The 27,015-nt window shown below is 39.9% G+C and overlaps 1 protein-coding gene across 1 annotated transcript; it reads left to right on the top strand.

The window, feature by feature from the left end:
- Window positions 1-3,229: 3,229 nt before the first annotated feature.
- RAB22A (RAB22A, member RAS oncogene family) lies at window positions 3,230-20,185 on the top strand. Its single transcript, XM_082491009.1, has 7 exons — window positions 3,230-3,393; window positions 5,137-5,216; window positions 10,109-10,190; window positions 14,319-14,390; window positions 14,537-14,643; window positions 16,507-16,616; window positions 17,998-20,185. Exons 1-7 carry the CDS (start codon window positions 3,358-3,360, stop codon window positions 18,093-18,095), a joined length of 585 nt encoding a protein of 194 aa, XP_082347135.1. The 5' UTR covers window positions 3,230-3,357; the 3' UTR covers window positions 18,096-20,185.
- Window positions 20,186-27,015: the final 6,830 nt, after the last annotated feature.

Below are 27,015 nucleotides of genomic sequence, written 5' to 3'. Positions count from 1 at the left end.
GGGCATGATTAAGCTAATTATTTTTCTGGGTGATGCAATAGCTTGCCTTACAAAATACAAGTTTCAAATTGTACTCAACAAATTCAAGTAGATTTTACTACAGCTTTTCCCCAAATTCAAAGGAATCCCCCAGCCTCTCCGTTTGCTTCAATGGAATTGATCTTCAATGTGCATAACACTATTTGACCAATTTAGTTAAGAAAGTAAAAATCCAGTTCCAGTGATTTATTTCACTGAGATTTTCCTAAAATGCACCATGACCTCTTTGCGAGACTACTCATTGGACTACCACAACGATATCTCAATCTAGATACATCTAGGACATCTGAACTCTGCTGTAACACAAATAGACAGCTTTCGATGCCATAATTCCAACTGCATTGTGAAATTAATTAACTTAATAAAGAATACTTCTATATCATAAAATAAGATTTCAACAATGCTCTAAAATGCACGTCCCTTTATTTACATGCTCATCCTGTAACGGATCATTTCTTTTACACAAATTTTAAGTGACCCATATAAAAAGCTTATTAATTACTGTTTACAGCAAAACTTTCTTTATCTGAGCATTTTTACTAACCTCATGACTCCAACTAAAGTTTTGCCTACAAACATGAAACTTCTTAATCACCCTACCAGGCAAATCTGTTACAGTCTCAACAGAATGGCCAAAGCCTGAACACTAATGGAGAAGGAACACCTAAGTCCTCATGATGGTCACCCCGTTCAGGGCCAAGACCCACAAAGAACACGAGGGGAAGTTTGCATTTATTTCCACTGCTTGTGCTTTACGCACTTGACAAACTGAACTCGAGACACTAGTTTTAGGGTCTTATTTCTTACAACAGAGAGGAGAAAATTGGAAAAGGAACTGGGAGCAATTCAGAAAGACCCAATCAATTCAAATAGTGAAGCATTCATTAACACTATCAAGGGTTTTGTTTGCATTTTTTGGGGGTTCCTTTTTAAAATTCAGACAGAGAGAGAAAGATATTTTCAACTCTTAAGTACTACAGCAACAACTGTTGCAGCTCTTCTGCTAGAGGAACTCGCTGCAAGACAGTCTTTACATCAGCATAAGCACATTGAAACATGCCAGTTAATTTCTTCTCACTTAAATCCTGTTCAACACATACATGCTTTTTGTCATCTAAGGTGATGACTTCTTACAAACTTCCGACATTTACTGCAGCAAGTGATAACATTGATAACCTTTAGTACCCCTTTTTAAGCAACTTCTTAGGGTGTTTTCAAAAATTTAAATCCTTATATACTAGACATGTATTTCAAGTACTACCCTCCACACAGTACATTTTTTTAGATTTCTAGCTTTTCAAATAGATAACTGTATTAAGGAAGGAGAACGCCTTACAATTTCACATTTATTCTTTAAAACTCACAGTTACAGTTTATTTGTATAAGAGAAACTTTAAAGATATTTTGCAATACACAAAAACACAAACATAAAACAAACCAAGAACTCTTACATACACAATTAATCTCACCAATTATACATCACTTACATCGAAAAAGATCCCAAACTTTTCAAAACTTAAAATACAAACAACACCTCTTTTTTTGTTTGTTTTACTACCTACTAGTGAAATGCAGAAACCTCAAATACTAACACCACCAAAGAGCAGCAACTAACAAAATCCCACAGAACGACCTCCGGCCCGCAGAGGCGCTGGCCCTGCGCATCCTTCCAATGGAATACTTTAGATCTCACTTCTGTTCTAACATGTCCCCTGCTGTTCCTGAAGACCACCTTCTTCCTAAATTAGCTTATTTATGCTAGACTTGGGGGGGAGGAGAAGGAATCTATCTGTTACACGTTTTCAAGTACTATTAAACAACGGTGTTGTGTTAAATAGAGCCTCTCGCAAGAAACAAATTCAGTTTCCGTTTTTTTCAGCGGAAAAGTCACCGCAGCACTCAAAGCGGCAATGACACCCCCTCCCCCCCCAGCCGTGCTCTAGAGCAATGCAAGCGCGTATCGCTGACGCTCACAGCCGCCCCCTCCGCCGCCCCTCTCTCGGGGCCGTGTCCGGCTCTAACCCCCCCGGCCGCCGCCGCCGGAGCCGCCACCCGGGCGCGGACCCACCGCCCGCCGCTCCCCGGGGCCGCGCGCTCCGTGAGCGGCGCTTCTGCTCTCCCCGCGGCCGCGTCCCGCCCTCGGCGGGCACCAGCCTCACCCCCTGGGCCGGCGCCGCCAGGACTCCCCCGGCCGCCGCGGGCCGGTTCCCACCGCGGGGCTCGCCCCCGGCCCGACCCGCTGTCCTTCCCCAGAGCCGCACGGCGGGCAGCCACCACTAGCGGTGCTGCTGGCGCCGAACCAGGCGGCCCCGCCGCCGCCGCCCGAAGCAGCGCGGGGGTCCCTAGGGAGGCCGGCCCAGCCGCCGCCCCGGGCCTGCCTCCCGCTCGCGGGTCCTCCTTCGCCGGCGGGGCGGCGGCTGCCCCACCAGACCCCGCTTGGGAGGGCAGCCCATCCTCCCCCCAGCGGGTCGCGAAGCGGCAGAGCCCACCGCTGCCGGAGGGACCGAGCCCGCCCGCCCTGTCAGCACGGCGCTCCCGCGGGCACACACACACGCTCCGAACCCGCCGTCCCCAACGCCCTGCAAGCCTTGGCCCGCCAGCACAGCCAGCTTCCAGAGCCTCCCTCCGCCCTGAGCTGGATGACGACGCGGAGAGGGAAGGAGGGCGGCAGAAGGACCCGGGATGGGAGAGCGGGGAGGGCCTAAGAAGGGAGCAGAAAAATAAAAACCGGTTACTCACAATCATCTAAGTCATCCTGCAAATCCACAAAATACAAAGGGATCCCTACGAACAAAAACAGAAGAGAGACACCGGGGGGTTGGTTTCGGAGGGCTACGGCGAGGGCGGCGGCAGCCCCGGGCGAGCCGCCCCAGCGCCCCCCGCCCGCCCGCCGACCCCACTTACCGGCCATCTTGGAATGGACATGGGCGAGGAGGAGGAGGAGGAGGAGGAGGGGAGCGGGAGGGCACAGGGAGGAGCCGCCGGTACTTCCTGCCCCCGGGTCAGCCCCCGCGCAGCCCAAACGCCGCCGGTTCAATAAGCCGCTGCTGCCGGGGGTGACTCGCCCCTCAGCCACCGCCGCCTCCCGAGAGCGCAGAGCGCCGCGGCGGGCGGGGGGTGCGGTCAGGTGACGCCGGCGGGCCGCCCAAGATGGCGCCGCGTCCGCTCAGCCCGAGGAGGAAGGTGTACTGGTAACCACGGCGTGAGGGAGGCGGGGGGCTGCCCCCGCAGGCCTCGGCTGCGCGCCTGCCTCGGGAAGGGCTATGATCGTTCTGGGCTGCGTGTCAGGCGCTCGTTAAAGGCGCAGCCTGCCCAGCCATGGCTCTGAGGGAGCTGAAAGTTTGCCTTCTGGGGGTAAGTGCTCTGCGGCCGGCTTTCCGTGGGGCCGCGGCGGGAGGGAGGCAGCCTGCCGAGGGGCTGGCGTGAAAGGCTCGCTCTGGTGGCGGACAGCCTCAGCTAGAGCCCCGCAGGGGCTCCGAGTGCGGGGTCCCCTCTCGCGGGGCGGAGGGTGGGCCGCGCCCCCGCCGGGGCTGACGGCGCGGCCCCTGAGGAGACCGGGCGGCGCGGGGAGGGGGGGGCTTTCTCCAGAGGTAAACGTCGCTCCTCTTTTTCCGGTCTTTTTGCTTTGAAAAAGAAAGGAGAGGAAGCACGAACGCCCAGTGTATGCTTCCCTCGTCCTCGCAAGCCGTTTCGGGCTTTGAGTTTACAAATAAATAAATGGCAGCACCTGAAATCAGACTCGCGGGAGAGGGGCCAGAACTTTTTTTAAGACCAAAATATGTAGGCTTTGAAAGTGCCCGAAGTGTTGCAGGTGGTGGAAGAAGGAGACATAGTGTAAACCGTAGCAGACGGTTAACAACGCGGCGGGTGCCGCGGCGCGCGCGGGCCCGGCCCGAGGCCTGCCCGGGGGCTCCGGGGGGCGGGGGCGTCTCCGCCCGTGTCCGCGTCCTGCGCGGGAGCTCTGCCCTGCTGCCGGGTGGCCGCCTCGCCCTTCGGAGAGCAAATGGCCTGTTTCTGTGCCCTTCGTGTTGGGAAGGCATGTGGGGTAACTGCTGCTGCTGTTGGCGTTCGCCTGACCTGAGGCACCGTCCGTCGCGTGAGGAAAGGAGGGAGAGCGCCCAGGAAGGCTGGTCCTTGGAGCCCCGCAGCCGCGAACTGCACCCGTGCTGCTCTTTCTAAGATTTGCTCTCCTTATTGAGACTGCAAACTTTATGAAATACTGAACTGAGATAATGTGCTTTGCCTTGGGAGGAAGACAGCTTGAAAAAGATAAACACAAGCATACACATTGTACCCGAATTTACTACGATATTCAGAAGATTCAAGAAAACGCGGGAATGGCATAAAACTTCATTAAAACTGTCTTAATTAAATGACCATTTAAAATGTCCATCTGCTATTGAAAACAGTTTTACTGCTATATAGTTTGTTGTGTTATTTAACTCCTGAATATGCTTTCTACAAATCTTTTTTTTCTTACCTATGGAATCAATGGTGCAAATACGTACGTGACCCAGAATTTTCATATTACTTTTGCTCTTTTACCACTTATAGCTCTGTAGAGTTGCATGAGAAACATGTTTCAGGTGTGTCACAGAAGAAATTTGAAGTCTTTCATTAAGCAGGGTGGGACGGCATTAGTCAGAGATTAAATTATACAAGTGTGACACACATTTCAATGTGCTCCATTGGCTTGCAAAGATGGAGTAATGGAGTACCATACTCAATTGCTGTATATTTTACTAAAAGTGGTAGACAGTCTTTCTCTCTTGTTCAAATGCAATTTGTGCATAGCTTTGGGGGGAAAAAAAAAAGGAAAAAAGTTTTAATAACTGATAATAAGCATGAATGCAGATTTTTATAGTCCTTCATAAAAAACATCTTAACAATTTTGTTTAGAAAACTGTAACTTACCAGAGACCTTTCATTTTTCTGCTAAATGAATATAATACCTGAAGTATTTCAGGATCTAACTTCTCTGACATTCTCTGCAGGAACATGTTATTCATGCACAGTGTATTGCAAGATTTGAGGACAAAAAGAATCATCTTTTTATAGTAACTAAGTCTCTTTCAACTGATTCTGTTCTTTTTATAGGATACTGGTGTGGGCAAATCAAGTATTGTGTGGAGATTTGTAGAAGATAGCTTTGATCCCAACATCAACCCAACAATAGGGTAAGAAGCTAAATAAAGTTAACGTGACTTATTCAAGAATAAAACCAAACTGTATTACTATATATTTGTACCTTCAGAATAGATCACTTGAGGATTCTCCATGTATGGCAGCTAAATGTGGTAACAAACATGACTGCAGCCTTAATTAGCTCATGAGCTACCTCAGGAAACGTAGCAGTGTATTCTGCGCTCCTGCAGCTTCCATTTTCACGTGTAAGATGTGGACCCATTTTGTATGGTTAATCTAAGTTAACAAAATCCTGCTAGGAGTCCTGGGTTATGAATAAATTACACTATAGATGCTTTGGTTAAAGGAACAATGTGCTTTTCTCATGCACTGCTCTTAAATTTGAAAGTCTAATTATTACGCGGTTACATGATTGGTTTTTTTAAGAGTCAAGTACAGTAACAGTTCTAGGTTTTTGAAGGAGGTTAACATAATAATTCAGGTTCTAGTCCTCTTCATGAATGAGTTCTAATGTTATACATCTATATGCAATACACACTGAAAAGTAACTGATGAAATTGTTAGTGCAGTCAGTCTCAGGGTATTTGAAAGTTAATGTTCAGAGTAGCAATGTTATTGAGCTCAAGTCTTCTAGATGGAAGGGGGAGCATCAGGAATTCTTGGAGTGGTTCGATCGTTTTATATCTCTTGATGTCTTTTTTGCTTTGCAAGTTCCTTACGGGCTGCTTTGTCCAGAAGTAGTTCCTTACTTAGAGGAGGACATGACTTCACTTGATGCTGAGAAGCCTTTGGGGGTGTCAGTGCAGCTTCCTGTCTCAGGTGTCACGCAGGCTCTACCACAGCTTTGACCAGAAAAGATCCTGCTGCTAAAGATGAGCTGTGTCTCATCCTGTCCTCCTAAAAAAAAAAAAAAAAAAACAAACATGGCTCCCCTGAGCTCGCTCTCTCCTCCCTGCTGCGCTCCCCACCTCTTTCCTTGAGTGTAAATACTGGTATCAAATTGCAAGATATTCTGCAGGAAGTATGCTTTTATTTTAATTTCCCGTCAACAAAGGTAGCCTTTAAGACAGGTTGCTAAGTAGTTTTCTTAAATCTTCAAGGGTTGGACGTTCTTAGTTACTGTCAAATTAGCTACAGTAGAAGTTCTTTTTTGGAGGACCATGAAAGTGATGTGTAGGTAGTAGTCATATAGTTGTTTGCTTAACTGGGGGAGCAGGCTGTCTTAAACATTTAACCTCAAGTTGTCTAGAAAGTTCAGACCTACTGCTCATAGTGATATCAACTGCAAGCAAAACTTCTTCAGGTGGACACTATTGAAAGATCCAGCTGTTTTTCTTATTACCTGAGGTGTTTGAGAAATTGGTTATCTGTCTTCATTCCTAGTCATCCAGATACTTCTGGAATGAGAGTCTGTCAAATAGTTGGCTGATATCAGTGATATCTACAGTGGTGCAAAGTTACCCACCGTGTTCATGCATGCAGTTCCTGGGGGAGGGGGAAAAAGATATTATAATCTGCTTAACTGGTAGGTGACCAGGTATGGGAGCACAGATTATGTTTTGCAAACGTGAGAGGTGCCTATTTATTTGGTCACGGTACTCTGTTCTATTGTTAGACATATGTCGCCACCCAGCTAGACAACATGGCTTAAACATATGAGTATGGAATTTGCATTATGTCTCCTCCAATCACTTATGAACTGCAGCCTCTCAAGTTTGCTTTCAAGAGTCTAAATTCTAAAATACTGTGCTCTATGGCTTTAGGCTCTGCATGTCTAAAGACTGTCTAAAGCTGCAGAGCACAGATTGTGATCTGTGAGTCTTCTATCCTGGCAAAGTATAATTTTCTCTAATCTAGAGAAAACTCATGAGAGAGGGTTTTGTGGTGGTGGTTTGTTGTTTTTTTGTTTTGTTTTTTGTTTGTTTGGTTTGTTTTTTTTTGCTTTCCTCCTGGGGAAGGGCTAAGACTGGAATGAACTTCATCAAGCCTTGTCTTCCCTCCAAAGTCACTTTCTTTTAATCTGGTAGGTTTCTGGCTGTGTGGCATGTGAGCTGATGTCTTTTTTTTTTTTTTTCCTTTTTTTTTGCCTCCCTCTGGTGTAGCACCTATCTATTTGAAAGCAGGAACCCAAGGAGATCACACACATATGTCTTCCCGGGGGAAGGTCTGTAACAGATACTATATAGTAACTTAAGGTGCCATTAGAAGATGCTAGCTGTTGTGGTAATGAGGCTGATGGGTAGAATAGAGTTTTTTGTCATGGATTTAATGACAGTACCGGGATTAGTTTGCTTTCTTGAAGTGACAGACTAAAAATCTGCGTCTTTTAGCAGTCTTAACAAAATCGTTCATCGGTCTGAGGACTTGGTGTCTTGGTAGTTTGCAATAGTAGTATAAATGAATCAAAACATTCCCAAATGCAGGGATTGTGTGAGGCTCCAATAAGATATAGCCCCAACACTTCAAGAAAATTTATTTTGAAACTTCTTCTAGACCTTGTTTTTATTTCCTAATTGGGACTAGGAGGTGGAAAGAACAAAGCAAGGGTTAGAGAGGAGTTTTGAGCATCTTGCAAAACTAAAGCTGAGAACATTTCTCTGTTTACTCCTGGGCTTTTGAGTTTGTGAGATACAATCTTATGTTTCCTGTCCTGTTTCTAGTCCTCTTAGAATTACCTGAGCAATCATACTTTGTTGTCATGAATGTTCATCATTCAGGTTCACATATGGGCGGCTGTAGAAACCCTGTCAGAATTCTGCAACTTCTGTCCTCTCAGGATGCTGAGGATATACTCTGCTTTGCCTGACCAGCATATAGCTCTAGGTACTCCAGAATATTTAGCCTTTCATTATAGCATCAAAAAGGAATTATGAATTGGGTATAAAATGACTTTCAGGTGCATCTTGTTCAGGTAGTTATAGTGCTTGCGTGGCTGGGAGAAGCAGCTAAGAAATTCAGTAGGGATAATGCCTGTTTTCTCACTAGAAGTCCTCGAGGATAGCTCTTGTTTGGAGGCTGTTGTTGACCCAGAAGTGGTTTGTCTTTGAGCTGTTTGTTCTTTTTTTGTTTGTTTTTTGTTGTCTTTCACAATGAAAATTTCCACTTGTCAAAGAATTTCAAGTAGCATTTAACCTCTATTGCCAGCTACCATTTGATATATTTAGTTGTGATGTGAATTAGAGCAACACAGCTGTTCAGTTCAAATTGACTGTACAGGAATGTTTTGGTTTATAGAACCAAGTAAGATAAATTTTCAGTGAGAATCTATGATTTAGGAAATTGTTTCCATATTGGCTAGAGAATTCAGAATTGATGCTTAATTTGCAGCAGTCTTAACGAAGTGGAAGTCTTTGCTGTGCTTTACAACAGGTACTCCTATCACTTTATTTTCCATTAGTGCTAAAGTACATCATTTAATTAACTGTGGTGAAATGCATTGCAGTTTAGAATCTTTTTAGGGATCCTGCAACCTTATATTTGTATTCTTAAAAGAGTAATCAACTTCAGAGATTGACATGCTATTTGGCAAACCATCTGAACTTAAGGAATGGGGAGAATGTTACCTCTTAACAGCGAAGAGCATTGTGTAATTGCTCCATTTCTTTATTTTAAATGTAGACAGCTGATTTGTCTTCCTATAACATCGAAACGTGTCCAAAGACTCCAGTTACATTAACGACAAAAGTGTTACAGACATCATTAAAAATCTATGCCCTAGTAGTACTTAAGATCCGAGATAAACTGAAGTTCAGAGTCTTGGATTCTGGTATTCAGTGTTGTTGATCATGCTGAAAGACTCTTGTTTTCTGACTTTGAATCTACTGCAAGCTTAAGTGTCCTGTAAGAAGCTTTAGTACAGGCCACCTCCAGGATCTTATCCTGCATCCTGTCCAAAACTGACAGTAGAACAAGTTTGGAAGTCTGCAATATTTTCAAGTGACAAGAATTAAGCAAACAAAAGATGTTCAAGATCATAATGTAGGATCTCGTATGCTTAAAATAATTATGGCATCTATAGTTTCTGTTCTACAAGGATTTGAATTCAGTGTGTGGCTTTTCTAGTAAAAAAAAAAAAAGTGCCTACAGGTAATAGATATAGCAAAGAACTCCCTCTTGTAAAAGATTAGGTCTCTGAATTCCTGTTCTTGTGGGAAATACATTGATTCCTGTAAAGTAGATCAAGTAAAGCATAGAAGTACTTTACAACATTTTGCAATGTTTTCTTGTGAAACATCTAGAAGTTGGGGGGATGGCTGGAGCATAGGAACAGATTTTGTTGTTTCTCTTCTGGAAGTGCAACAGCTTCTGCAGACTGATGTATATAATGACAGGCAGGATTTGGAAGCTGTACGGAGTGCAGACAGCAAGCAAGTTACTCATTATTGATTTCTCTGTCCTCTTAACACCTACCAGTAGTGATATGAATCTCCCATATTTTATTCCAAAGTATGGACTTACCAACATTTATCTGAATGTTAGTACAGAGATAGAAAAAGCTGATGCAAAGGGAAAGGATTTGATCTCTTTCCCTCTGGAAGTTTCCGGTATACACTTAAGTGATCTGCTGTGATGGTTCCTCTACTCTGGAAGAATGTTGTTAAAAAGGCTGATCACTCTAATTTTTTTTTTTTGGTTGTACATCCTTTATTTTTATCAAAAGCTTATGAACAATAAAAACTTATAATTTGCATTCATGTTCCTTCTGTTTTGTTAGTTGCATTTCATCATCTGAAAGGATATTTCATTCTCTGAGGCCTTTAGCCTCATTAATTTCAGCCTTTATGTATGAAAATCTTCATAATTTTTTTTTTGGGGGGAGCACCTTTATCGGAATGTAAACCTTTTTTAAAAGTTCATGGTAGTAATGTTATAAGAATGTGTTTATATTCTGAAAAGCATAAGATGTAACTTTTTTTTTTTCCAGAGCCTCATTTATGACCAAGACTGTACAGTATCAAAATGAGCTGCATAAATTCCTAATTTGGGATACAGCTGGACAGGAGCGGGTAAGTAGAACCAATATGTGTGGTGATAGTTCTGGCTAGAGCTTGGGTTGCATTTCAACCCTGACCCTGAGAGTCACAATGTGATCTGTTTTTAGGAATATCTGTTGGAACATTTGTTTCTATGCAGGTTTCTATCAAGATAAGGGTTCTGTAAATATGTTTTTATTTTTTCATTGTTATTGTGGTTAAAGTACAAAGTTAAAAATGATTACCGAAGAAGAGCTTATAAAACAAAAGGCTGGGTTTAGATTTACTGAAAAGGAGTGCCATTTCAAAAGAAAACAAGGCAGGGGGGAAGCCAGCAGCTGTTTCTAGTACCATTTCTATGGTTGAGTTTTAAACACTCCACTGCAGTATTTGCAGACAGTGCCACTGGCAACAGGAGAATCCAAGTGAGATATTCGTAGTGCAAGTAAGGCCCTGACCCTGGAAAAATATACAACTGCTAACACATTCTGTTAGCTTCAGTGTTAAGGTTATTAACATGAGTAGGATGTGGGTTTAGGCATTCAAAACCAGAGTTTCAAGCAGTGTTATGGGTGATAACTGATCTTTTATTATTTTGTTAGGTTTTACTTCTCAAATCTGATGGTGTTAAAAGCTATGTCAAAAACTATTTTGAATTTAAATTTTAATTTGGTAGGTGAGAGTTTTGATCTCTGCAGCATGCATAGTTCTGAGGGAAGGCAATAAAAGCTTTCAAGAAAATGACTAGTCAGATTAAATCACAGTTAATTAATAAGCATTATTTTTACCTAGAATTTAAAAGGAAGACTTTGCTAGTTAACTAGCTTCTTTATGGATTACTAGTAACATTGATAGAAGTTATAGTAGCTGTATTAATAATGCTTACTCTTGCAGTTTCTTGACTGCTAACTACTGGTAACTGTCAACTACTCATGATGAGTTTATTTAGGATGTGAGGTAACTAACAAAGGTAGACACCAGAGCTGTCCCCAGTAAGAGTCAGTTTGATCAGGTTGGGTTGTTACTTTTGGGTAATAACTGGCAAATGCAGCTGTACCATTTTTCAGATTTGGCTCAAGAAACAGAGAGCCCAAGCCAAAAAAAGAAAAAAAAAAAAAACCAACCAAACAAACAAACAAAAAAAAAACCCACAAAAAAACCAACCCAAACCAAAAAACCCACTACCACCACAAACAAACAAAAAATCCCCAAAACAACAAAAAACCCCACCTTGTAAAGGCTCAGTCGTCCCTGGTCAGAGTCACTTGACCTTTTGGACTCCTGGTGCAACTGACTTGCTAGCTTTTTAGCTTGATAACAGCCTCGATGGCTAGGAAGTAACTCAAGTATATTTGTACTGTGTTTCAGTACTCGAGATTTTTGAATGACAGTTTATTTCCTCTCAGCAGCACCATATAAAACAAACTTATGTGTCAGGGATGTGTCCCAGGGATATGTCCAATAGTATCCATGTTATCAGAAATATCCGAGTCCTTCCATTACTAGCCGTCAGTCAGCACTTGCTGTAAATAGTTTATCTTCAGTGAACATCCTGGCCCATTCTGAAATGTTAATGCTGGAATGTGAGTCTTCTGAGAGGTACGGCATGAATTTCAAGAGCCTAGTATTCTTAAATGGAAAGCTTTATAAACATGCTTGCCACAGCTTGGCAGGAAACATCCATTACATGCTCACATTCTGTCCTGTTCACTTTAACTGCGTTTGCAAGCAATGGGAGAGCGCCGTAATTTGCTTTCAGCACACTGCAATCTGAGGAAGCATCTCTGTACGTGACTTGAGCATTCCTTGTCTTTCTGTTTTTAGACTTTGAATGATATCTCTTTCATTTTCTTCCATACAAGTTGCATGATATCTTTCTTGAAATTGAAAAAGGAGAGATGTCTTACCTGCGTTCTGACCCAAGAGCTGTGGTATCTGGGAAGCTTATGTTCCACACCTGAGAATGTGTCACAGTGAGGACCCAATATATCCAAGGAAACCAGTGAAATGAGAGCAAGGATATTTACTTTGAAATGATGTCAGTATTTTCATAGATGTTTCTTTTTCCAAAACAGAACAGCACTATCGCTTACAGACCACTTATGACTAGCAGTATACCTGCCTTGCCCTGAAATCTGTAGCACGCTTTTTTGGTTGTGCAGCACATCGGACAATGAATTATGGAAGGGATGCCCTCCATGGTGATGTGGAATACCAAAAATGTCCACACTGTTCTTGAAACTGAAGTGTTTCTGCTGGGCTATGGTGCGTAATGCACAGAATTTGTAGTCCTGGCTTCTTGATGAGGAGCATTTGCTATTTTCTACTTCAAAAGCCCAGCAGCAAATAGCTCTGTCTTACACTGGGCAACCCCTTGTTCTAAATGGCTTCAGGGAGTGGCAGGCTAGCTTCGCTCCCAAGGTAGAACTGTGCACTAATTCACTTCACACAGATCACTTCCCTGTACACGTGCCTTATTTCTTCTCTCATTTCTTCTCCTACCAACTTTACTCAGTGTAGATTACTTACAGCGGTTAGGATTTTTGTGTCCTTACCTAACAACTCTGACAGTTTCTCTGGTTAATTACATTGTGTCATCTTAATAATTCTGTCAAAACACAAATTGGAGGCTGGAGGGCAAGCTGAAGTCTTTGGAAAAATAGCAAAAGGAAAATTCAGTGTTTCTGGTAACATCTGTTTTGTTAATGTATTTTATCTGCCGGCTGCTCTAAGGTGGAAAAAGTGTCTAAGTGTTAGCAGGCAGGAAATAAGAGTAACACAAAATCAGCAAGTGAAAGTTGTTTTTTTCCCAATGTAAATACGCAAATAATCAAAAAGCCAGGTTGCAACCAGTCCAAGTGGTGGTTTACCAAATAGGTTTCTCTTTAACATCTTAGTGTTTAGGAGGAAAAGAGGGATTATGTCCCAACGTGAACTGAATGCCTGCCCATGTTTCCCTTTCCCACTATTAAACACAAAGTTCAGAATACAAAAATATTTAAAATCATGTTTTCAAAACAGAATTCGAGAGCCAAATGTAAATGGTCTGGAATTCTGCTTTATAGCAAAATTTTTATGATTTATAATATTGCTCTCAATTGAACTGTACTAAGCAAAAGGAAATAGGTTTTTTGTTAGAACCAAATAAGCCTTTATGAAAAACTATTTTATACATGACTTTTATCTTGAGTAATAAGATGCACAAAAGCTCTAAATCACATATGCTTATGTACAGTTTACTTCATGCTTGGACTGAGAGTTTTGGTTGCTAGATTAGTTGTCTGGCTCTTTTTAAATTGGCAGAATATCACACTTTTTAAGAATGCTTGATTGTTATTTTAATCATGTGCTGTATCACTTTTTTCAGTCCTGGATTCATAACACACTGCCCATACAAAGGTCTGGGTTGTACCCTGCAAATGTACTACCAACCAAATATGCCTGCTGCAGATTTGATTCTGAAAATTACAATAAAATTACTGTAGCCTTTTACTATCTAGCGTGCTCCTTAAAGCTCTGTTTGCAAGAGGTCACATAGTTGTGGGGTTTTGCAGTTTTTAGTTTTAAACGTGCTTCTAACTTTTGAGGAAAAATTTAAGCAAAGTCTCTAAAGCCATAAGTTAGATTTTGAAGAAACCAACATTTCTAGCATTTAAGAGTGCCATGACCGATCTGTGGGGCTAGAGGTTCACACCAACTTCTGAACATTTCAGATCAGCAGTAATATATGCTAGTTTTCGTGAAATTACTTTTTGTCCAAAAGCACGAGTGCCTTAAAAAGGAAGAAGCGAATTCAATTTTGACTACTTTTCTTTTGCTCAGTGTTTAAAGTTGAGCATATATCCTGCGGGTTTGTGTCTGTGTATAATCTACAGTCTTTTAAATGAGAGATTCTAATCTAGTCAAAATAAGGTCAAGTTTGGCTTCCTGCTTTTTGCAGTAGGTGTGCTGCTGATCCCCAAACTATTTTTTGGTTGGTACTTGTAAAATGATACTTTTGTGGAAGTTTATGTACTCTACTGCACAGCCTCTCTGTAATTGTAAAGTTTTCCACTAATATTAACTTTAAAGCTAGTTTTCACTTTCTTCAATAATAATAATAATGAAATTGTGGAGGTCAGTGGAAGATCAGATTCATAATGTATGGTGTCTTTCTTTCAGTTTCGTGCTTTAGCCCCAATGTATTACAGAGGGTCAGCAGCAGCCATTATAGTGTATGACATCACAAAAGAGGTAAGAAGTTTGATCTTGACCCAGCATTACAATTTCTGGGTTGTGGTTTTTGTTTTGGTTTGGTTTTTTTTTTTCATGGGCCAGTTCTGACTCTTAATTCCTTCTGTGTTTTTTTCTTTTTTCTTTTTTTTTTTTTTCCACATCAGGAAACTTTCTCAACATTAAAGAACTGGGTTAAAGAGCTTCGACAGCATGGACCTCCAAACATTGTTGTAGCTATTGCAGGAAATAAGTGTGATCTTAATGATGTAAGGTAAATAACAGTTGACAGTTTGGAGGTTTTCACTTAAGCTCGTAGTCCTACATATTTTTAAGATTTCAGAGCAGGTGAAAGGTATAGAGCCATTTAAGCTGTTTTGCACCAACATTGTAGTTTCACAGGGGTCTGAGCTGTTTCTGCTGTCAGAAGATCTGGTTTGTCGGCCCTTGGACAGTCTTGCCCACTTCCTGCCCTGTGTTGGTGTGAGTATGTGTGTGATTAGGCAGTAAATCAGGCTGTAAAATGGATCCAGATTAAAACTAACTATTTAAAAAAAAAAAAAGGGAAAACCGGTCCAAGTGTATTTATCTTTCTCACACTATGAACACTTTCTGGCATGACAGAGGTGGGATAGCAGGATTAGGAACGAGCAGTTTACAGGGAGACAGGATTACCTTTTCTTGTGACAGTGCCAAGTTACACAAGCCTGAACTGCCTGTGAAACTACAGTGTAATACAAGCTGTTTACCTCACTTTGTAAGACATACTCCTGTCAGTCTGTAGCACCTCATTTTGTTAGGAAAAAACTTCAAGCCTGTTGGAAAGCATTGTGTAGGTTTCTCTCACTTGCTTGTTCAGGTGCCTTCCTTCCCTACTTAAATATTGGGGTGGAATTGGCTGTGGCTGAAATAGTTGCAGGGAGCAGGAAAAGTTCTTGAGAAGCTTTACGAAGAGCCAAACTTTCAGGAAGGCATGTACTAGAAACAAAAGAAGCCCTTTTTTATTGATGTCCTGGTTAAATAAGCCAAAACTTAGAAAGACGGTGCGGGCAAACTTGTTGTTTTTAAATTTCATTGGAAAAGGTACCACAGCTGGTGTCTCAAAGGAGACAGATGGTTATGTATTTTAAGAACCACTGCAGTCGGTTCTTAGCATAGTTTTACAGACTGTTAACATATAGCAGTTATCTAGTGAGCTCTAATAACTTTTGTTAGAAGCAGTGTGAGTCTTGAAGGAAATAAAGCATAAAATTCCCTAGAAAACAAATATAAGGCATGAAGTATTAAGTCGCACACGCTTATTTTTTGGTGCTTAGGTGGCGTTATAAATTCTATAAACGTTGCTACTCAAGCTAATGAGCAAGATACCTTGTACTTTAGTCACAGGCAATATTTGAGTCAATGATCCAAAGTCTGTGCTCGTGATATCCTGAGGCCGTTGTTACTGAAAGTAGCCTGTGTTTTCTAGAAATTGTATGCAAAGTGATACAACGTATACTCTAGTCTTCTCTCCACACATTGGGGTTTGGTTTTTCATGTTTAAGGAACAATACTTCATTATCAACTTGCCTACTCAGGGGTGCAGAATAACTTTTTTACTTCTTGGCTCTGTTGTTGTGTGCTCAGTCTTAAATATATTCCTGTTTATAGCTACGTCTTCACGCTTACTGTCAAGTAAATGCTATGCTAATGATCTGTGCAGTGTTGTGAGATACTTGGTTCTGTAAACAGCTGTAGTAAATCCACTGGATTAGTGGAAATAATGCTTTAGGATCTTTTCAGTACATCTAAAACTTGTTTGTGTGAAGACTAAAGCACACCCTAATGATTGAACGCAAACTTACACTTAGATCACTCAAGAAACAAACTCCACTGTAATGTTGTCAGGTGGATTAAGGCCTCGTTTAGTTTATGATTGTGTTGGAGTGATGCTCGTAACTCAAGGCAGGGAGATGGCACAGAGTAAAAATGAGCCTCAGCTTCAGGATGAGGGAGCACTGTGGTACCAAACAGGTAAAATGCAAAATACTCATTTAATAAGACACTTAAAAGCTTAATCTATCCCTTAATATTTTGAATAATGTGGGGTGGGGTTTTTTTTGCATTCACAGTTGGGTTTTTTGCTTTGTTTTTCCAGAGAAGTCATGGAAAAAGATGCTAAAGACTATGCAGATTCCATTCATGCAATATTTGTAGAGACGAGTGCGAAAAATGCAATAAACATTAATGAACTCTTTATAGAAATTAGTAAGTATTTAAACAGTTAATGTGTTTTCTTCTGAAGGATGTTCATGTAGGAATTTCATTACTGTATTAGTTTTTGTGCTATTTAGGTGAGAGTATACTGACTCAAATTTCTTACAATCGGACATGAATACAAACAGCTAAATAAGCTGTATAACTTTTGGTCATCTAATGACCTCTAAATATTCCTACTGCGATGCTGCTGGATAAATAGCAAGCGCTCATGTCCGAAGTCAGTGTCATCTTACTGTATCTGTTATTGAAAGTTTCAATTAGTACTTCCAAGGTTAAGGAAGGGAAAGGAAATGGCATGAGGAAGATCCAAACTTTATACCGCTGAGGAAAGGAATTAAGTTCTCAATCTTAGTGTTTGTACTTATTCTAAATGGTGCGTTTTCAAAAATATAAGCATTCATAAATGCCAGATTACTGCGTGGGAAATAGCAATGATTGGGTGTACATTTTCCACAAGTATTTTTGTGATGCCTTCCACTTTTTTTTTTTTAATTAAACTGCAAATCTTCTCTGTCTTATTCATGGCAGGGACAACAATGACAATTTTTTCTGTGTGAATGAAAAGCTGACAGCATTCCAAAGTGAATTCCATGCAATATTATTTACAGGATATGTTTCAGGCAGCAGCACCAATGTGCAGATGTGTCAGCCTGCTTGTGAAAAGAGGACAAACAGCAATCCATTAGTGTGTCTGTGCACTGCAGTTTAGCTTTGAATAAACACAGAAACATTAGACTTCAGAAAAAAAAAAAGGGGGGGTGGGTGACCTTACAAGCAGTTGAATATATTAAAGCTGATGTAAAATTATGTGCTGTAGATTAGCTTCCTTGATTTACTGACTTAATAGTCGCTCTCTAAAATTGGTCTTCAATAAACTATGGAAAAAAAATTGTTAAATCCTCTACAGAAAAGAATAGTCAACCGGGGATTGCCAATTTTTAGGACTGATTAGATGACTAAAGCAGCTATCTTTACAAGCACTGCTGTGCTAAGCCTGATGCAGGTGATCTGCTGTGGAAACACAGGCCAAGATGGTAGTTGTCAATGAAGGTATTTCAGATGGTATTGCAACCTGCGGAGTATATTCTCTGGGTGCTTTTATAGCTTAGCTGTCCAAGTCTAGATGAGCCTGAAGTGGAAATACTGCAAAATTAGTTTAAAACTGCCTCTACTCTTCTCCTGTGGAACCATACCTCTTACAGACATAGTGTAGACTGGTAACTGCCATCCTTCTGTTACACAGGAATGTCATCATTAATGATGTATGACCAATTGAAGACACATTTTTATACACAAAGCATACACTGAATGCTTAGAATTAGTTTCAAGTATAATGTTTGCTATAATCTTTTTTTCTGCCTCCTTGTAGGTCGGAGAATTCCATCAACTGACACCAACCCCCCATCTAGTGGTAAGGGCTTCAAACTTAGAAGACAGCCATCCGCGACAAAGCGCAGCTGCTGTTGACTGATCCCTTAGAAAATCAGACTTGTTTATACAGTAGGTGGTCTTGGAAGTTAATAGTTCACGTTGGGTTTATATTATCAGTCTTAGATCTTTATCTGCTGGTGTTCGTACACCCGAGGTCCCTCAAAAACGGACCAGTTCATCTGACATCTGTACATTTGCAGAAAAGACTGCAATCGTAATGTCAGCTTGTTTACTTACAAAAAGTGTAGTATCTCTTGCATTCAAAGGGAATCCATCATCACTTTTTTGGCCTTGCTTGAAAGGAAGGTGACTATATGGACGGTAGAACTAAAATGTTTAATAGTTTTGTAATCAAGATTTTAGGGTTCTTTTTGTAAAAAGGGAAATGAGCACTTTTGTGGGACTTTTGGGTGGGAGGAGTCTGGAAGTTAGATGTCATTCCTTCCTTTTCTTCAGTGAGCCTTATTTTAAATTTAATTGTAGCTAATCCAAAGTATGATGGGACAATTGATGTGAGGTGGCTACAGAATAAGCAACTGAAGACAATAGGCAAATCAGTCCATCCAGTCCCCAAATCCCATTTGCACTTTTTATTTAATGATAATATGCGCCGGGGGTGGGGACACAAGCAACATATTAAACCACAGACAATCTTTTTTTCATGCTGACTTTAATCGCTTTAAGGCAAACTGGTATGCTTATAGGCGTCTTTTTTTATTCCAAGTTTTTTAACATTAAGGTGTTGGTTGAAGAAGACCTAGTTGTAGTTCTGACTAAATTAAGTGGTTACTGACTGAAAACAAATGCTGTAAACAGATGTTGCCAGTGGTTCTGATAAGACCTAAGAGTTTTTGAGGAAAGCTTTTAATGGTTTGGCATGTGTAAAGTGTTCATATTATATTTATGAGACCAGTGTTTAAAGTATTATAAATTATGTAAAACCAGTAAAAAATAATGCAATCGTATACACTCCTTCCATTCCACACCTATGGATAAACTCCTGGGGAACCTCCATCAGTTTTTTTTTTCTGCGTTTTAGATATTGTCACTGTGAGTTCATCCAGAGGCAGACTGAAATTCTTTCAGTTGCATTTGAAAGGGCCAATAGAGAATGCTGTTGGTGTAGCGTGGGGTCTCTCTGAACAAGTTTTCATCTGTGGTGCACCCAGTTTTTCCTGCTTTGGGCACAAAAATACAAATAGGAAGTAACCTTAAGATGTATGGTAATGTAGATCGTTACGTCTTGGTTCCTGGGCTTTTTCATCTGTCAGGGGTTTTTAGCAAATCAGTGTTTAGCTTACTCTGTATTCGTTTTAGTACGCTTTCAATTAAACTATAGGTTGACCATACCCATTCGTGCTATTTTATTTATTTTTTACAAGCACTAGTGAGAAACTTTATACTTTTGAAGAAAGAGAGCTTAATAGACTTGAGTATATACTAAAATATGCTGTTTAGCTTTAGTATCAAAATGAGGTCATGTTGATGATGCTTATTCTTTGTTTGTAATCTGGTTTTCTGTCATCTCAAATATTTTCTTTGAAGGAAATGTAGAAAAGTTATTAAGAAATGAAAGGATGCGTACTTCAGATCAGTTTTTATTAGTGAAAATTCTTGTAGAGCTGTTTTGGAGCAAAACAGGTAAACTATTACAGTTAGATTTTTGAATGGGTAGTATATTTTAATGAAATTTGGTGACTACATTTTTATCATGCCTTTTACTTCCCTGCATTCTCAATTATGCCTTCTTTGCCACAGTTGTAGAGGCTGCATGCTTATAGAGAGCCCGAGAAGTAAATCTTCATCAAGAAAGACTGTTTGAAGCCCCTTTTGAAACATTGGTCCTCATAGCATCTCATAGTAGAGACAGATACGTGTTTGGTGTTCAGCCTGATGTAGGATATATTGTTTTCTGTCACTCAAAAGCATGAACAGAAAACTTTTAGTACTCCTGCAAAATGCTTGATGGAAATAAAATTAGTAAAGAAAGACCAGAGTAAACTTGCTCTTGAGCAGATTTTTAATTATTTTTAATTATAAAAAAGCAGGTTAACAATTAAATGTAGCACTTTCACAGTGGCAGTCATGGAAATCCCTAATTTCTTTGAAATATCTCAATTCTTACTCCTGGCAATTTTAAAAAAAAATAAATTGTGTGGTTATCTAATTCTACTAGGTTTTTAAAACATTTTATGTTCACAGCACTTCAGAAGTCTGAATATACTGAATATACCAAGATATCAGATGCTTTAGTATCTTAACTGTCATACAGAAAATACTGCTTTTATTAAAGTTGGTTAGTAATAAATCTGGAAATTCTTGAACTTGGAAAGATCATAGTAGGAAAATGAAAGTCTCAGATACTGGGAAAAAGGAATTTCAGACTTTCTAAATTATTGTTATTGCCTGTTAGCATGTGGTAAAAATGGAGTTTAAATCTGTTTTTCAGTGAGATAGCGAAAATGGTTAATAGTATTTATCCAAAATTTATTGACTTGAGAAGAAAATACTGGACTCTAGGCAGGACTGAGAGCTAGGCTAATATTGAGATTATTGTAGTTCTCTCCAGATCTTAGTAAATCTTTATAAACTGCTTTCTGATCTATCCTCATGTATATGCTGTACACCAAAAGTAGACTTTAAAAACAAATAAATAAAAAAAACCCCACCCCAAAACACTAAAGCAGCAGCAACAACCTGGCCCTTCTCAAATGTAGCTAAGTCTTAATGCCTCAGACTCCTTTTGTTTTGTTACAAGTCTAAGTGGAATGTCATATCCTTTTTGCAGGTCTGATCTTGAATTACTGCAGCTAATGCAAACATGGAAATAGCCAGTGTTTCAGATTGTCCAAACTACAAACACTGAAGTGAGGCTGCTTTTTAACACATGCGTATTTAAAATGACAGACCGTTGATGTAAGTTCTTTTGAGCCAAGATAACTGTTTATTGATCAGTTGGCGCTAGCTGAAAGCTGGAATGCGGTCTTCCCTAGATGAGAGGCACATGTTCATTGTTTCATTTTTGTTGGAGAAAAATGGTTTCTTCTGTATTAATAATTTGTGAGGCCATCTGCTTTCATCTTGCACTAGGCTTGCTGAAATTGATTATATTTTGTCCTAACATAGCTTCTCTCTTTGGAGATACGTTAGCCTTTGAGTGTTTGGAGTGCTGATTATCAACCATTCCAGCTAAATTTTTAATAACTTATTTTCTGTTAAGAAGTTGTTGAAAAAGCTCAGGCCTGAAGTTTCATTCCACTGTGCCTTTGTGTTTAGTGAATGGAGCTCATCGTTGAGAGTATCTGAAAGTCTGGCCTCTAAGGGAATTAATCGCTGCAAAACAAGTTTGGAAGGGTGAATTATCATGTATGTAAAAATGTAATGAGGTGCCTGTCATATCATTGATCCAGAGCATTTCTTAACTGAAAAAATATGACTGTTTCAGCTTCTAAACACCACCAGTTCTTTCCCATGGAAGTTACAGATTTGTACCAAATTATAATTTGATAAATGTTTAGCTCTTAAGCTTTGGAGCAACTTAAATATGCTCCCTGAGGGTGTCTTCATCTGACCCTCTACATTACAAGTCTCTAACTTGCCAGGCTCTTGATCTGTGCTGTAGGTAGTTTTGTAGTATATTTTACATACATGCTGAAAACTGGCATACTAAATGCCTAAGTAGTTGAAATCTGGAAGCTTATGTTTAATAACAGAAGCATCTAGTGGTCAAACTACTGAAAATTGTTATAGGTGCTTTGAAAAGTTCTACAACAATTCTAACAACTTCTGCGGTTGCCAAGAAAGTAAAGACTTTAAGTTATTAGATCCATGTTGAAACAAAACAATTCATTGCACTTCAAATCCCTACTGACATCAGTGAGACCCTTCCTTTAAGTGCTGGAGGATCAGACAGTTAATAGTTTAGAGGGGCATTTTATGCAGGCTTGAGTTGGTGTACCTAATACCAGTGTAACGCTACCAGCCTGCTCCGGACGTGCTTGGGAAGAGAATAAGAGGAGAGGAGACGATGCCTACTCTCTGATTTGGAAGTCTAATCCCTTAACCTGGTTGAGAGGTGTGGGATTCATTGGGAGCTGCCTACATTCATGGTTAAAGCTTTATTTTAATTGTCAAAAACTAATTCAGGCTGAATACCTTGAGTGATTTAAAAGTTGGCCTCAACAAGATTTTTGTTACAATGTTAATCCTAAATTATTGCTTAATGTTAATTTCCAGTGTAACTTATTGAGTATTAGTTGGAAAAGGAAGCTTTAGCAGTGATGTTTGAATTACTTTCTTGTTACACAGTCTTTAGGGTTTATTAAGGATGGTGTAGTCTATTTGTGGTGTGCTATGTCAGCAATCTGCAAAGAGTATCTTGGGAATTGATGATTTACAGGACAGAAGCTGTCTGAACTGTGTAGCTAGTCATTCTGTAGTGAACCTCACTCATAAGCAGCAATAGTTACATAGAAGAAGAAAAAAGCATCTGAAACATGAATTGCGATCTAAGATAGAAATGCATGTTCTAGTTTAAAAAAAGTCATGTCAGCTGTCCTTTTTAGAGTCATATGGCTCCAGCTTGTCAAAAGAAATAGGCTTGAAACCACATCTTTGTTTCTCATACAAGAATTCAGGTGCCAAAATATATTTCCCTAAAATTATTAGGCCTTCTGACACCAGTTCTTGTTTCTGAAAAATCCCTTCTGATATTCTGGAGGTCTCAAAAATTTGAATGCAAACCCTTTCTTGGTCAGCTAGAGTCAAAAGTGCATGACTCGGAAAAATAAAACAAGCATTACTAAACTTCATCTATAAAGTATCACAGAAACAGATCTTTCAAGGGATATACGACACTCCTGAAACCCAAGAGTACTGATGGGCTCAGTCTCTGACATGCCAAAATGATCCTAGGGTCAGCTTTTTCTTCCTTCCCCCTCCCATTTCCCCCCACCCCACCCAACCCTGAATTTTTAACATAGTGTTGTCAGAGCATACATGCTATAAACAGCTATTTAGAAATACTTAGAAAAGTTCTCGTGGCTTAGAGTCATTTGGTGCTTCCTATTTTACGTGGGAAAATCAAGGCAGTAGGATGATTTTTCCCCCTAAAAATTGGGACAGCATTTGCTGAAACTGCTCTCATTATAGATTAAAGACCACTTAGAAGAAACAATTTTGCTTTTCCCGTTCATTATCCTGCAAGTTGGGGTTCTTAAATTTTTACTTAAACACTAACAATGAATTTTATTCAAGGAGCTAATTACCTTTGTAAAGGTACTCTTTTAAGAAGGTTGGTGTTTTCTTTGCTTCATTTCTGTTAATGTTTTCATGTATGTGTTATTCAACAAACCAACTGCTACTTCTTCAAATGTTGAAGGACACAGACCACTCTTTCTGTCATGCTCTTTATCTGTGTGAGTGTGATACTCCATCCAGTTGTTGCACTTGGATATGCTGTAACTCTGACACCTCGATAGATTCACCGCTACTATCTTGCCTCACTTTTACTCCTGTTACAGTATGTATTTCCTATTAAATCCATAATGTTTTCTTGACAATTTGTTCTTTGTTTCCTTATGGGATTTAGCCAAGAATAGGTGGCGAGTGTCTCTTTCCTCTCAAGGGTTCTAGAAGTATCTGTCACAGCAGCAAATATTTGTAAACAGAATGGTAATTCATTAGTACAGCCCTTATGAAACTGTTATGAAAACAAGCAGCTGAGACATGTACCACTGCTGTAGTATACCACATAACAAAGGCTAAAAGCACATTCACCCCAGGGGAGCAAATTACTGCTGTAAGGCTCTAGTACCACGATGTAAGCACTTCTATATTTTAACTTCCTTTTTTTTTGTACTTTGTATTTCTGAATATTGTGTATCCAACATTGAAATTGTGACACAGTCAATTGATTTAAGACACAGAAATGGATTGCATTTCTGTAGCTGTAAGACACTTAAGACTTCCTGGCAATCCTCCCCCTGGTATCCCCCACCCCCAGTGAAATGAACTAAAAAAAAAAAAAAATCTGAATGTTTTCTCTAAACAAGAAACTTTGCATTTGTGTATTCAGGGCACAAAAATAACCTGATATGCATATAGCTCTTGCAATGTAATAAATGTTTGCCTGTAAAATGAAGCATGAAGGTTAACCTTTGTATCAGCAATTCTTGTCCCTCTTAAGAACATTCTGCCTTTTCATTACAGGATTGGGTTAACCTGTTACAAAGGTGGCAAGGTCTGTGCCTTCTTATTATAGTATCTCTTACTAAAACAAACTTAAGCCGCTCAAAGTTACAGAGCATTTGCAGCACTGTAAACTGCACAAATTTACAACCATTGCTTCACTGCATGAAATGTAGTCGGATTACTAGTGATGAAATATTGTAGTGATGAATTCCCAAGCTTATGAATGTTTTGAGACTTTTTTTAAGTCTTCTCTTGGGCTGGTCCTGAGAGTGTGTACAGGTTTGTCTGTATTGTTGGTTTGTAGATGCTAATGAGGAAAACCAGGCTTTTGTTCTATCCTTTTTGTTTGAATTGTTACACTCCCATATAGTGCATAGAATGCAAATAAAGAAATATTGATTTGGCATAATGTAAACAGCCTTCTCAGCTTAAGCATTCATAATAAACTTTTATAGTTTAATACCATGCTAAATCACTACCAGTCTGATGTACTGTGCAAAAAAAAAAAAAGGTGTAAACATTTTATTAATAAAAAGCTTTGTTTGTAAGTGTGCTGGCTTTGTTTATAAATGGTTCTAAAATTCTCAACATCTTAAAAAATAGTCCTTATAGTAATAGAATTATTGAAGAGGAATGTAAGCAGTACCATGGGGGAAGTTAATCTAAATGATTCGAATAGCTGTTTTCCAAAAGTACTGACTACTGGTCATTCAGAAACTGTAGCTTTTTCCTGGTTTATGTATGCACAGACAAAGGCAGAAGATGAACTTGTACAAAGAGGGGATGGGGGGAAAACAGCGGAGAGAATGCAGCTTTTGCGTAATGCTTCCTTTCTCTGCCGCACGGTGTCTGAGAGACTGTGGGCCACACGCAGGCTTGTTGACCAGCCCGAGGCCTGACAAATTCTGCCAGGGTCAAGTTATTTAATACATTGCTTTTAGCTTAGACTGCATGAAATGTAGAATTCTTGCCTGCTTAGGCCAGGTTGCTGTCAATCAAAACTGTAAAGTGCTTTTAATGTCTGCACGGTGTGGTGGGGGCCTGTCATGCTGGGAAGAGATCCTTTCTTATTTGTTAACAAAGCCAGCTGGTTGGTAGCTTTTTTTAAACCTTTGCTTTGGTGGTTATGTAGAGCACAAAAATACGGAGTTGGTTATAGTTATCTTACTTGTCTTGTGTGATGCTTAAAAGATGTAGTTTTCTTGTTTCAATGCGTGATGCAAGTCTAACTTGTTCAGTTAATAGCAGCCTTCAAAAGCGTAAATAAGCAAAAAAAAAAAAAAAAAAAAAAAAAGAAAAAAAATCCTGTTTCTGATACTGCTATTTCACCCTGAAAATGTTGGATATAAGTTTCTACTAAGCAACTGGCTGCAGTTCACGTGCAGAAAACGCTTACTGTCATCTTCTTACCAGAGACCTGGAATAACTTACTGTTCTGTACCTGCTATTTTCAAGTTATCCTCTTAGAAGTGTGTAAACTGCTTTTGAAGAGTGTCAAATATGTATAAATTCATATAAGGGGGTATGAATGTGCACCGGAGAGAGCATAGGAACAGTAAACACAAGGAATGTGCTAGAATAGAGAGAAAAACATATTTACATGTGTTTGCATAGGGAACCTAGATAACTAAATGCAAACCACCTAATTTGCACACACACAGTATGAAAGAATGTTTTACTTGGGTCAAGTCTTTCATAGCTTTTGAGGTGAAAGTTTTGTAACAGATGAAACTTCTTTAAAACTGTTCCAGTACAAATATTTCAGGTGCTCTTCAGAGCTTCCCTGCAGTGTTCATCCCCGTTAACCAAAAACCTGCCTTGGCAACAAGGTACCTTCTAGTCTTGCCATGGCTGAATTGTTTCTAAGTGAGGGTTGGTTCATGTCATTGATAAGGACGAAGTATTGCAGGTAGCCTTCATGCATGCCTATTTCAATGAATCTGATCTGCACAATATTAAATGTACACACATTACTTACATATAACAAACACCTGACAGCCTACATTCATTAGACTTCATAAATTTTAAACAATACTGTGCTTTATAAAAACTTCAGCCTGGATGAAAATGTGGGCGAGTACTTCAAATACAAGCAGGAGAGTTCAGAGCTGTCACTTGTGGTAAGATGCCACAACTTGGCAAACCCTTTAAGGTGCGGATCATGAAATGCTTAAGGGTGTACTTTGTACTTCTTTCAGGAAAATTAGAACTTGGAAAGGTCTGGGCAGCAACACTGAACAGTTGTTTACATTGGGGTTTTTTATTATGTATGACTATATGTTGTATAAAGTTTCCTCTGTCTTACTCCTCACATTTAGTTTCCAATTAACTCACAGATATGTATGAAGCTTTTCCACTAATTACTGGACTGAGAATGCCTAGCTCAGTGAGAGAATCTGTTTATAAAAATAAAGCCTAAGAGATTACGTGAAAGAAGATAACCTTTCCAGAGTATCAGCCAAACAAAGCTCTACTCCAAAGCGTCAATGAACTCAATTCTTGCCTGATTTGAAATCTAGTAAAATGTTATGACATAATCCATAGTTTATGCTATAAATTAAAGCCCCACAAGTAGCAAAAATAGCAAGCCAAGAACATCCTAGGCTCCAAATCTAATTAACTAAGCAAGTAGAGTAACAGGGACCTGGAAAAGAAAATGCACCCCTTTATGACATCATGTGACCATCTTTTCTCCACCAGAGAAGGGATTTAAGGAAAAACAGCAGTACATTATTTGAGCATGTTGCTGTACATTGCTGAAGCT

The sequence above is a fragment of the Vanellus vanellus genome (genome assembly GCF_965231255.1).
Source record: "Vanellus vanellus genome assembly, chromosome: 15".
Lineage (NCBI taxonomy): Eukaryota > Metazoa > Chordata > Aves > Charadriiformes > Charadriidae > Vanellus > Vanellus vanellus.
Note: the sequence above shows the minus strand (reverse complement) of the source record. Positions and strands in the feature narration are given on the sequence as shown.